Source organism: Polypterus senegalus, chromosome 1 (assembly GCF_016835505.1).
Source record: "Polypterus senegalus isolate Bchr_013 chromosome 1, ASM1683550v1, whole genome shotgun sequence".
NCBI classification, from domain to species: domain Eukaryota; kingdom Metazoa; phylum Chordata; class Cladistia; order Polypteriformes; family Polypteridae; genus Polypterus; species Polypterus senegalus.
In genome coordinates this window covers 338448577-338462291 of record NC_053154.1, presented here as the reverse complement: position 1 = coordinate 338462291, position 13715 = coordinate 338448577, and the positions used below count along the sequence as shown (strand labels likewise).

At 40.1% G+C, this 13715-nt stretch overlaps 1 protein-coding gene across 1 annotated transcript in view; it reads left to right on the top strand.

The window, feature by feature from the left end:
• Positions 1–12215, top strand: part of LOC120518282 (ZP domain-containing protein-like) — a 45120-nt gene extending 32905 nt beyond the window's left edge. Inside the window, exon 10 of the mRNA XM_039741018.1 lies at positions 12090–12215. Within this exon, the coding sequence (XP_039596952.1) occupies positions 12090–12215 (126 nt within the window). The remainder of the gene's footprint in view (positions 1–12089) is intronic.
• The last annotated feature ends 1500 nt before the right edge of the window (positions 12216–13715 follow it).

The following is a 13715-nucleotide window of genomic DNA, read 5'->3' as shown; positions in this document are numbered from 1 at the left end:
ACTCCGCTTGAGCTGCAGCCAGTGATAATCTTCATCCCATCCCACACTTCCTTCATGCTGTTGTTCTGCAACTTCTGCTCCAGCTTTCTCCTGTACTGCTCTTTGCCGCCTGAGCTGGACTCGGAGTTCCTTCTGCACGCTTGAGCTCATGTTGATCACCGCCTTTAAAAGCCCTTTTCTTCTGGTTCAAAAGGCCCTTGATGTCACTTGTAATCCATGGCTTGTTGTTAGCATAGCAGCATACTGTTCTTACTGGAACTACAATGTCCATACAGAAGTTGATGTAATCAGTTGTGCATTCAACAGCCTCTTCAATGTTCTCACTATGTGACCAGCAATATATCCCAGTCTGTAGTTCCAAAGCAGTCTCTCAGAGCCTGCTCTGCCTCAGGGACCACTTCCTGAATGAGCGTGTGTTGTAGGTAGCCCTCACTCTTGGTTTGTATTGAGGCTGAAGCAGAACCAGGTTATGATCTGCTTTCCCAAGCGCAGGCAGCGGGGTGGCGCTGTATGCGTCTTTAACGCTTGCATACAGTAGGTCGATAGTCCTGTTTCCCTGGGTGTTACAATCCACATACTGGGAGAAGGCAGGTAATGTTTTGTCCAGCGTTACATGGTTAAAGTCTCCAGCATTAGCACAAGTGCCTCAGGGTGCTGCGTTTGTAACTTAGCAACTGCGGAATGGATGATGTCACTCGCCATCTCGCGTTCGCTTGAGGGGGGATGTAAACAATAACAACAATCACGTGTCCAAACTCTCTGGGCAAGTAATAGGGGCGCAGACTTACGGCCAACAGTTCGATGTCCCTGCAGCAAGTGGAGATTTTAACGTTTACATGTCCTGAGTTGCACCACTTTGTATTGACATAGAGAGCGAGTCCTCCTCCTTTCTTCTTTCCACAGGTACTTGCGTCTCTGTCTGCTCTAACTGTGCTAAACCCGGGTAGCTCCACGTTAGCATCTGGGATGGTAGTCGTTAGCCACGTTTCACTAAAACACAGCAAGCTGCATTCTCTGTAGGTTCTGACATTTTTCACCAGCACAGCCAGTTCGTCGATCTTATTTGGTAGTGAGTTTACATTTCCCAGGATCACAGAAGGCACCGACGGTTTATAACGCCATTTTCTCTCAAGTTGTCTCAATTTAATCTTATCTTTTTCTTTGCCGTCGGCTGCCCGATATCGTCTTCTTACCTCGTCAGGTAAATAAGGAACCACACCGGCATAAGCATTTCTTCTCAGTGCTTTAAGCTGACTACTTGAATAGGCGATTCTCGGAGTGTAAAAATCCATGTCAAGAAGTAAAAATAATAAAAAGTGTCCAGGGAGCAATTCCACATAAAATAAAGTGGTAGAAGTGATCAGTTAAATAGAGAAAAATAGAGATAAAAAGGTAAAAAGATAAAGTCATATACTGGAGCTGCTGGAAAGGCTGCCACTTTCGGATCTTGATGCGGAAATGGCCATATATATAGTCAAAAGTAGGTTCCAGTTATGACTGTTATGCGTAGAATTCAAAATGAAACTTAACTTTTGTAAGTAAGCTGTAAGGAATGAGTCTGCCAAATTTCAGCCTTCCACCTACACGGGAAGTTGGAGAATTAGTGATGAGTGAGTGAGTCAGTGAGTCAGTCAGTCAGTCAGTGAGGGCTTTGCCTTTTATTAGTATAGATTATAGTATATACTTTCTCCCCACCTTCCCTTCTGCATCTACAACCTCAGGCAATTAGGTGTAGTAAAAGACAAGCAGGAGTTAAGTTACAATTTAAACAATATATTATTGATAATATTCATGAATAATAACAAAATGCAAAGTACATTTGAATATAACCAACCATACAACATGATAAATGGTGATGTGTAGTTTCAGGCGGCACACAGACTTGTTAGTTACTTAAAATGTCTCTAGTTAAGGCATCGTTTATAGTCAGTTTTCTTCAGAACAGGTCACATGCCTGTCTCAATATGGCTGCTGAGCTGTGCTCTTCATTGTGTTGTCCTTTTCAGTTCATGGTGTGTGAGATGGTCTTTAATCAGTGAGGTAAAGCAAGCAAATGTATAGGTTTTCTGTCCAACCCCTAGAGCCAATAGGACATCATGGTACTTAAAGGCTTCTGATATAAGCGAGTTACAAACAGCCATTCTTCAGACCAATGGGGGAATAGAACACCTTCATACCTGCCCCCAAAACCATATGTTAAGGTAAAGCTTTTAAGTTTGGCAGACTGGCTTTCCTATGGGGGTTGACTGAGAAACACTTGCCAAACTTGTTTTAGGCACTTCCCCCCCAAACCTGTTGTAAAATTACAAAGAGACTCATTCCTAAAAGGGTGTGGTAAACATGAATGCTTGTCACTAATGTAAGACTAATATTGCATTGCTTTGCCTAAGTTACAAATAAAGACACACAAAATATTTATCAACTTGTATGCAAAATCTCACCTCACAACACTCCACCCCGATAAATCTTTTGTACAATGTCTTTATATTATAATTAAACAGTCTTAACTGTTTGAATAGTCTGTTGAATAACTTGTGCTTTGGTTTGCAGTATTTGCTCTCCAAGTGTTAAAAGTTGTGTGTGACCATTTGTCCATTACATATCTTCTTTATTTCAAAGACAATCTAAAGAACTTGGATGCACTCTTGATGACTTGTATCTGCTCCGGCTTGCTTCAACTGTTCCTTTAGCTTTTTGCAGACTTCATATGTCATCAGATCTGGTGGTTCAAAATGAGACAAGTCCACGCCTTCCACTAACCTAACCTACTGCAGTTTAAGTCTATTGTTGGAATTCATTTCTTAATCTGTACTGGTTTTGTGTCTAACTGCTAAGTAGAACTTTGTCCCAAACTATCTGTTTAAGCATATGCAGCTGTACAATTAACATTAAAATTAGAAAGGTAACACACCATAGGTACCAGTACAACCACTTTTGCCCAAATAAGAGCACATGTGCCATTGCATAAACTGTTCACAAACCAATATTTGTGTACCCTCTTCACGCATTTGGGGTCGGCTTAGTTGCCTCTTGAGCTTTTCTACCCGTAGAGTAACCTTTGACTGCCATCAACCTTTACCAGTTTAGGCTGGCATCACCACCATGAGACATCACAGCTATGTAACCCTCAACATTCCCCCTGTTGGCCACCTCTAGAGTTGTTTGCTCACCATATGCATAGTAACTGTGCTAAACACCTCGGTTCAGAATTGGCCCACTGGTCCTGTGCTTGTACCACAGCTGACATCCACAGCAGGGCTTCCGTATTTTGTCGATTAGACTTTACCTAAACATTGGAGCCCATATGACTTGCAAAAGTACCAGCTGCACCTGCTACACCAATTTTTTCAGCATACCGTACTTTGATAATAGCATTAATTATCCCACTTAATTAATTAATACCCAGAATCTACACTCTATGAGCCCAAAATGAATGTTCTTATTTTTGGCATTCCTAGCTGGTTTGGTTAGTTTCCACCCCTTGGAATACAAATTTGTTGCAGTAATAAACAAACCTTTCTTTTTTAACTATAGCTATTGTGACTAGTCATATTATTACATGGCTTGTGGACTTGTTGCTCACTTAAACCCCAGTAAGTGTCTTTTTCTTGCTGTCTCTTCAGTTCTTCTTCAAGTCTTTGTCTTTAGTCTTTGTTTGTCATCTTTTCCTCTTTTTTTATTCATTCCGCTATGTAGGCAGGTCTGCAAAATGGAAGGTGACAAAGCAGTTTCTGTCCATCACAATAGATGCTATGGTTATCTCTCACCATGCCCCTCTGATCATGGAGCTTAAATTACTGCGTCCTACACACTAATCTTGTAGCTGGCGTCTTAACCCCCTGCCATTAGCTGATGAGAATTGTACAGAATTCATATCCAAGCAAATTGATTATTTTCTTGAAACAAACGCATCTTCCAAGGTTTCAGAAGGCATACTCTGGGAAACACTGAAGGCATTTTTAAGAGGACAGATTATTTCATATCTTTTTCACAAAAATAAACTGGAAACCAAGAAGGTGCCTGAGTTAAACAGCAAAATTTACCAGAATAGATCTAGAATATGTGATTTTTTCCAAATGAGGCACTCCATAGGAAAAGACAGGTTTTGCAATCAGGATTTAACTGCTTGACTCTTTAAATCGTGACACCATTATTATGAACACAGAGATATGGCCAGTAACATCTTAGCCCAACAAATCCACAAGAAGGAAGTCCGTAATGCAATAACAGCAATTAACAACACAGCTGGAGATAAAATTATTGAATAGAAAAATATAACTCACACATTAGGGAGTACTATAAGTCCTTATATTGTACTTAATTTAAAAAAGATAAGACATAATCTAATGAGTTTCTTGATTCATTGGAGATACCATGGCTAGATACTCTTAGTGCTGCGGAACTGGATACAGTTCCAGTTCTGATACTTTCAGAATTACTAGATGCTATAAACTCACTTAAAAGTGGGAAAGCAGCTGACCCTGATGGCTGCCCAATGGAATTAAAAAAAAACTCAAATAAGTTAGCTCTACTTCTATTAGTAATGTTTATAAAAGCTAAAGACAAAAAAATGTCTACCTCATATTTTTAGCCAAGCATTAATTACCATCTTTCCCAAGAACAAGGACCTACCACAATGTGCATCACACAGACCAATCTCTCTTTTGAATAACAATGTTAAGATACTCTCCAGAGTCCTAGCTAGTAATATCACAAAACCTAGCAGGGTTTATTAAAAGCAGGCACTTAACTTCTGACCGTTGCCGTTTGTGTAATATAATATATTCACCCATTATATCTAACACCCCAGAGATTTTATTATCTTTAGATGCAGAAAAAACATTTGATATGCTTAAAAGAGACTCCCTATTAACCACATTGCACAAATTTGGGTTTGCCCAAACATATGTGCATGGATCAAACTACTTTATAATAGTACAGAAGTCTCATTTCATATTAACAACATTATTTCAGATAACTTTAAACTTGAACAGATCTCAAACATATACACTATTCAATGTCTGGAAAATGTGCGGTATTAAAACACTTAGAGTCTTGTACATAGATAATGTCTTTGCATCCTATGAACAATTACGCTTCAAATACAACTTCTCATCAACACAATTCCTTCATTATTTTCAAGCTAGAAACTTTGCTAAACTGAACCTGTCCAGTTTTCCTCACCTTTCACCTTTTTCTATTCCAGAAGAATTATTGATCAGTCTTGAAGACACAGATAGCATCTCTACAATTTATAAAAATATTTTAAAAGTGTCTTCGTAACAAAGACTCCAGGGTACATTGGGGAAAGGATCTGTCACTCAGTATTTCAGAAAAGGAGTGGCAGCCATGCACAGAATACACCCGAGTTCCGTATGTGCAAAGCATTCAGTCATTCAACTTAAAATCTTTATCAAGCACATCTTGTTTAAAATTGTCCAAAATATCTCCAGGGCAAGATTCAACCAGTGAACGTTGCAATCAAGCTCCAGCCTCACTAGGCCACATGTTATAGGTGTGCACCAAATTAACAACATTTTGGACAAAAATCTTTGCATGCCTATCAGGCAGCCTTGGTGTCACAGTCACTCCAAACCCATTAACAGCTCTGTTTGGTGGACTCCCAGGTGGCCTTAAAGTGGAGAAGGCCAAACAAACTATAATATAATTACTTTTACTATACTACTAGCACATAGACTTACCTTGAAGAAGAATTCCACCCCACCACTCTTAAGTCGGTGGGTAACTGATTTCTATACTACTTGAAATTGGGAAAAATGAAATTTTCACTTAAAGGATCTGTTCAAATTTTTTTAAATATGGCAGGATCTAATCAATAATATTTTAAAATAAGCTTCTATTTCAGGGAAAAGGATAGCCTTCTTTACTTGCTCCTCTGTGTCTCTCTTTGGTGGGGATCAAATTTGGCTATGATTTTTTGAAATGTGTATGTATTTTTGTATAAAACAGTTCTTCTCTTCATGGTTGGATTAATATATTCTTTATTCATCGATTCATTGAGATGCCAATCAGTGTCTCTGTGTGAGTGTATGTGCCACGTCAAGGCTGGATGTGTTCCTGAGGTCCCCCCAAATAAAATTACTGTGTTCAAACAGTGTGAATGTTCGCGTCCCTATGACTGCTACAAAATGAGTATAAAAATGCCTTACAAGGGAGAGAAAAACCCATATAACTTGGACTATTCAAACAGGAAATCTTCAAATAGAAAATTTATTGACAAACAAAAAAAAAAATCCAGAAAGAGACAACAGGTAAAAAATGGCAATTCCAAGGTGAATGCATCCCAAATCCTTATCCAAGGAGTGGAATCTGAAAAACCACAAGTAGAAATCCAATAAACTAAAAAGTCCTGTAACAAACTCAATGATCCGCTACTGGGATCCTCTCTCTGATCTGTATATAAAGGCAATGGGAGAAACCAGCCCTGCCTCCTGGGGCTCCATCCAAAAAAAACACAAACAATGGCATGGAACACAATAAAAAACGGTAAACAACAGAAATGCCATAAAATCATGAAAAATAAATATTCATTATTAAGGAAACAACAATGAAACAGAAACTACACATACGCTGGGGGGGAAATCCTGGGGCCTCATGTATAACTCCGTGCATAGAACTCGCACTATAACATGGCGTAAGCACAAAAGCCAAAATGTGCTTACGCACAGAAAAATCCAGATGCAGGAATCTGTGCGTACTCCAACTTCCATGTTCTTCCGCTACATAAATCCCGGTCAGCGTGAAAACTAACGCTTGTGCACACGCTTTATGTAACGCCCCAAATCCTCCCAGAATTACGCCTCTTTGAATATGCAAATCAATATAAATCGCCCTTAAGCTCAGCCTTCTGTGAAAAGACAATGGGAAAAGCACAGGGGGAAATATAAGAATTTAAGCGAATACCAAGTGGAGGCAAAGGAAAAATATACAATTTGTTTAATTGCTAAAGGACTAAAAGTTGATATAAAGCAGGTCATTGATATCGGTCTATCAGACCATTTCCTTCTACTATTTAATATTGAAATAAAGATAGAAAACACTCATGAGAAGCACTGTGTTAAAAAACGCTTCTTTGACTCATCAGCAGCTTTAAAACTTACAAGCATTCTAAGCAATCAGTCCGTTTATAGTGCCAACTATAATAGCGAGGATAATGTAAATAGTAAAGTGGAAAACTTTAATTCTAAAGTAAGAACTGCTGTTGACATAGTTGCACCTGAAAAGACAGTTAAAAATCTTCTAGTACTGTTATTCCATGGAAGACCCAAAGAGTGTCTGATTTAAAAAGAACATGTCGTAGAGCTGAGCGTAAATGGAGGAAAACTAAACTAACTATCCATTATGAGATATTGAAGGCTAAAATAACAGAATACAATAACACTGTCCGTCTTGAGAGGCTGCTATTTCTCTAATATTATAAATAACAATGCTAGTAATCCCAGAGTCTTATTTTCTACAATTGATCGTCTGTTAAACCAGGTAACACAAAGGAATGCCCCCAGAATACTTCCAGTGAAACCTGTGAGAACATTGCTGTATTTTTCAATCAAAAAATTAATGATATTAGAGATAACATAGTATATCTCCCCAACACTGCAGAACCTCCAAAGCCCGGTACTCCATTATAAACAAATTAAATGCTTTCACCAGGATAGATTTACCTGAATTACATAGTATAATCTCTCAACTGAAACCCTCCACCTGCGTCCTTGATCCAATACCAACCAGGTTTTTCAAAGAAATATCAGGCGTGCTAATTGACAATATTCTTGACATAGTAAATTCGTCATTAGATTACGGGGTCTTTCCAGACTGTCTTAAGACTGCTGTAGTTAAACCCCTGCTCAAGTAAATAATCTTGACCCCTCTGCTTTTGAAAATTTTAGACCCATTCTAACCTGCCCTTCTTAAGTAAAATTCTAGAGAAGGCAGTCATTATGCAGTTAAATGACCACCTCAATAAACATGCTATTCTTGATAAATTTCAGTCAGGTTTCAGAACAAATCACAGCACAGAAACTGCACTCGTTAAAGTAGTAAATGACTTGTGGGTAAATGCAGACAGAGGCCATTTATCTGTTCTCATCCTCTTAGATCTGAGTGCTGCATTTGACACCATTGATCACAATATTCTTAGAAATCGCCTTAGTCAATGGGTGGGCCTCTCTGGCAGTGTCTTAAATTGGTTTGAATCCTACCTGGCAGGAGAAAATTCTTTGTGAGTTGTGGTAATCACATCTCAAAGACACATGATATCCGATATGGTGTTCCACAAGGCTCTATCCTGGGTCCGCTGCTCTTCTCAATCTACATGCTTCCGTTAGGTCAGATTATCTCAGGTTACAACGTGAGTTACCACAGCTATGCTGATGACACACAGCTGTACTTATCAATAGCACCTGATGACTCCGACTCTTTGATACACTAACACAATGTCTTACTGGTATTTCTGAATGGATGAATAGTAATTTTCTCAAACTAAATAAAGAGAAAACTGAAATTTTAGTAATTGGCAATAATGGATTCAATGAGGTTATCAGAAATAAACTTGATGCACTAGGATTAAAAGTTAAGACGGAAGTAAAAAATTTAGGGGTAACCGTTGACTGTAATCTGAATTTTAAATCGCATATTCATCAGACCACTAGGACAGCATTTTTTCACTTAAGAAACATAGCAAAAGTTAGACCTCTTATATCATTGAAAGATGCTGAGAAATTAATTCACGCTTTTGTTTTCAGTAGACTAGATTACTGTAACGCACTCCTCTCAGGACTACCCAAAAAAAGACATAAATCACTTGCAACAAGTGCAGAATGCAGCTGCTAGAATCCTAACTGGGAAAAGAAAATCCAACACATTTCTCCAGTTTTGATGTCACTACACTGGTTGCCTGTGTCATTCAGGATTGACTTTAAAATACTGCTTATGGTTTATAAAGCCTTAAATAATCTCGCTCCATCTTATATATCGGAATGTCTGACACCTTATATTCCAAATCGTAACCTTAGATCCTCAAATGAGTGTCTCCTTAGAATTCCAAAAGCTAAACTTAAAAGAAGTGGTGGTGAGGCGGCTTCTGCTGTTATGCACCTAAAATCTGGACTAGCCTGCCCATAGGAATTCGCCAGGCTGATACAGTAGAGCACTTTAAAACACTGCTGAAAACACATTACTTTAACATGGCCTTTTTATAACTTCACTTTAACTTAATCCTGATACTCTGTATGTTCAATTCTTCATAATAATTATTCACAGTGGCTCCAAAATCCATACTGACCCCAACTCTATCTTCTGTTTCTTTTTCCGGTTTCTTTGTGGTGGCGGCCTGCGCCACCACCACCTACTCAAAGCATCATGATGCACCAACATTGATGGACTGAAAGCCAGAAGTCTACGTGACCATCATCATCAGGTCCTTCCATGAAAACCCTAAATACAAAGAGGACTGTTTGACTTATGTTAGGTAGATTGCCCAGAGGGGACTGGGTGGTATAGAATTTATTTTTTTTCTCCAGCTTTTGGAGTTTGTTTTTTGTTTTTTCTGTCCACCCTGGCCATCGGACCTTACTTATTCTATCTTAATTAATGTTGACTTATGTTTATTTTTTATTGTGTCTTCTATTTTTCTATTCATTTTGTAAAGCACTTTGAGCTACATTTTTTTGTATGAATATGTGCTATATAAATAAATGTTGATTGATTGATTGAATTAAACCGTAGTATAATCAACAAAAGGAAGTTGATCGCGTGACATAGCGTGTTGGAGAAACTTGAAAGCTCACGTTCGCAAAATCGCACAGTGCCGGAAATACAAAAGAAGTCACATATCAAAATCACAGTGAAAATGCGAGTTGTAGCCCACTGTCTGAGTGTCATATGAAAGCTTATTAGGGTACAGAGAAAAAAAGGCACACAGTGGGGGAAAATGCACGAAATGTCAACTTCAATCTCAAAATTTCCACTATAATCATGTAGTTTATTTTGTCATTAAAATAGAACATCATAAACTTCATCTTAAAATCATTTAATTAACCAGTTTCTCAAATCACATCGTAATTAAAGTTGCACGTTAAATGGTTTGTTTTGTATTTGATCTTCTATGTGCTCTATGTGTGTGAATCACTACCTGCTTCTTAAACCAGAGATGACGTTGTACAAAAACCCGTCGACAGAGAAGATACTGCCGTTCATTTTATAACAAAGGCTTAGGAAACGACCGTCGCAGTATAATGAAAATAGCAAGGAGTGAAACCAATGCCAATGGTCGAGAGAGTACCTTCCTGTAGTGGGTGTGTACCAAAGTGGTGTATCAGTGCATGCTTCCCAACCTGACCTGACCTGGGCAGTTCCTGGCGGTGATGCCCCTAAGACATATGGAATGTAGCCAAGGCATTGAAAATGAAAGCATGGGTGAATAAACACAAATAAACTTAATACGTACGAAAGAACCAATAAGGTAGAATTTGAACCCCAGCCTCAGGAGGAACTCCTGGTAAGCTAAGACACCCTGGCCCTGCACTCCATAAACCTCTGTTATTCTTTACACCAGCATTCATCCATTTTATGATATTTTCAGCCAGGGATCCTTCCCATGCTTGGGGTTCAACTTGATTGTGTCATCTTTATTCATTACTGATTTGTTTGCTTGTGTTAATATTTCTGTTTCTTATGTGCGTTATTCTTTGCTTTTGGCTTTGCCTGTGTATGTGTGTCTGTGTTATGTTCCATGGGTTCTGTGGGTGGTTCCCCAGGAGGTGCGGCCACCTGTCCATCACGGCCCTCAACACTTTAAAGGCAGAGGGTATCCCACAGTGCCTTGTGGTTCATTGTAAAGGCGCTCCGGAGTTCTGGTGTGTTATCATTGTGTTTTGTGCTTTTTGTGATTTTTTTCTGCTCCACCATTGGATTGCTGTTTTAAGAATTTGTTTGCTTGTGGAATTGCCTTTTGCAGGCATTGTCTCTATACCTTTGGCTCTCTTTGGTGTCTCACTGTTTAACACAGCCTTTCTACAAAATAAATCTTCTGTGTTACTCGCTGGGGTTTTTAAGAGTGTTTTCCCCTCTAATGGGCATTTTTATAATTGTTTGAGACTCACATACTTTGTAACTCCAACTTCTTAACACATCTCTTCCCAACCAGCATCATATCCTGGTATTGCACCTGCTCACTCCAGTTGGTGAAGGTGGCACTGAATGTTACCAGCACCAAATGTGATGACTGTTGAGACACACACAACACTTGGCTGCCTTTACAGGCAAAACCGAGCTCGAACACCCACTAAGGAGCCCAAAGTTGCTGGTATCATGTCGCTGTCATCATTCTCAGGAGAAATTCATTTCATTGTCTGGTGTACCCATAACAATTAACTCGATTGTGGACCAGAGGAGTTGAAAATGCAAAACCCAGTTAGTCATTGACTGGGCAGAGAATTGAATCCAAGTCCCCGTTTCTGTGAGTCAGCATCAATAACCGCTACGCTATTATGCACACACACACACAATATAACATTTTCCATGCCTGTGTGTGAGTGTGTGTGTATAACAAGTGTTTGTACTTTTCATGTGGGTTTCTTCACTAGCCGGTCAGATCCAGCTTTCTTACGCTATCCTGATTCATCGCCTTTCTAACCGCGTTTGAAAAATGTCGCTCTCCACCCGTCTGGCACCAATGGGATTAGGACACCAGACTGAGACAATGGCACTGTGGCTAGTGCGTTACCACAGTATTGGAATGCACGTGGCATGTAGGGATGGGGCAGATGAAAAAAGCATAGGAGGTGGGTGGTCCGGGAAATTGATATAGCGCCTTGCACCTAAAGGAAGACAGTAATCTTCAAGCAGGCATACTCAAAGTCGTCATTATTTCTGATGCCGGGTGACAAGTTTGTGTACACAGACAAGTACACCAAGCGACATGTTTTTTTCACTCGTTCGATAATGCGGTCCACATGTTTCAGTTTTGCCTCTCGTGCCAAGAACATGTGGGTGGTATCAAAGTGCACTTCTTCTTTTTTCTGGATCGGACTTTTTCTGTAATTTTTTTTTTTTTCTTTCCATAAATCCAGGATAAGGAGCTCTCGGGAATGCAGTTGTCGGCTGTGACAGCTGGTGCTGGTGAGCCTCCACGTGACCACCCAGCCTGCACTGGTGACATCATGATGGCACCCATCCTGAAAATAAAGCCACCATGACTCGGCTCGTCCGACTGCCTGACTGTTTGTGGTGTGCGTACGCCTCAGCTTCAGTTCCTCTCTCTCTAGCCGGGTGTTGCAGGACATACGTTAGGTCAATATGGGGGACCTTTTATTGGATGCTCTAAAGTCCCACCAATGTGTTTACAACCCCACATTGAATAATAACAGGACTGTGGCCAGGCAAGGCAGGCGATAAACAGACCTGGACAAACGTGTTGGGAAGAACACACACATGTTTCTGAAATAATTTGAAACTGGCAAAAGCCTTTGGCACCCATCACTGTTTATTTTTTAATATTTAACAAAAATCAGACACTTTAGAGTTTTTAGTAAACAATATTTCAGACTAGCCGACGCCCGTCGTAACATACGGTGGTGTAAGAATAGGAACGGAAAACGGAGAGAAAGGAATTCAGAAATCAAGAAGAAAGAAATACTTCTTGAAAGACGCATTTGTGAATAGGTGTTTTGCTGGAGACGACAGATAATGAGTCGAAAGATCTAACCCTAGAAAAAGCCACGGACAGCTGAAGACTGGTTGTGGCAGATTAACGCAAATCTTTGCAAACGTAATGCAAGACGGGATGTTGGGGTCGTGTTTGAAGTAAATGACAATGATAGCATGGAGAATCTCAGAAAGAGCTTGAATTTCAGCTTCACCACCATAAACTCCAGATGTTGCCATGTATTGATAATACACATAGACTTGTGATAACTCGACTTGCGTTGGAAAGAACGTCTTCAAATCTGTCTCAATGTGATGCAACGAAATCTACTGCCCAATGTCACAGTGAGAGTGCATTGACTTCGTCAACCGTTTGTGGCAAGAAATAACCCACTGATAGGAACAGGCAGTTGCCGGATCCTGGAATAGAGATGACGTTGTACAAAAACCCGTTGACAGAGAAGATACTGTCGTTCATTTTATAACAAAGGCTTAGGAAACGACCGTCGCAGTATAACGAAAATAGCAAGGAGTGAAACCAATGCCAATTGGTCGAGAAAGTACCTTCCTGTAGCGGGTTACGGAAAAGTCTCCCAGGTGCAGACATGGCCGAAGTGAAAGGTCACGCGGTCAGGGTAGATATAGGGTGGTGACCTGACACCAATGGGGTCATGAGAGAGGAGCGGAGAACGTGGTATTCCAAAGGAGGAATAGGAATCGAGAAAAGCGGCGTGGGGGTGTATGGGAGGCCGCAGGCAGCGTGGAGAAGGGTTTGGAAGAGGAGGAGTAGGAATCGAGAAATGCCGTGTGGGCTGCATGTGGGGGGGACCGTTTTTGAAGAGGAAGCAGGACGAACCAGAAGAGAAATATATATGAGATAATAACACAAACAAAATGGCATGGACAAAGATGATGGGACCCTTCATCTAATATCTTGTTGCCCAACCTTTAGATTTTGCAGTCACTACACACAACCAATTCCTGGAGTCCCCTATGAGACTTCTACTCCTGTCCATGTGTCATTAGGCCCACTCGTCCTGGGCAAATAGCTT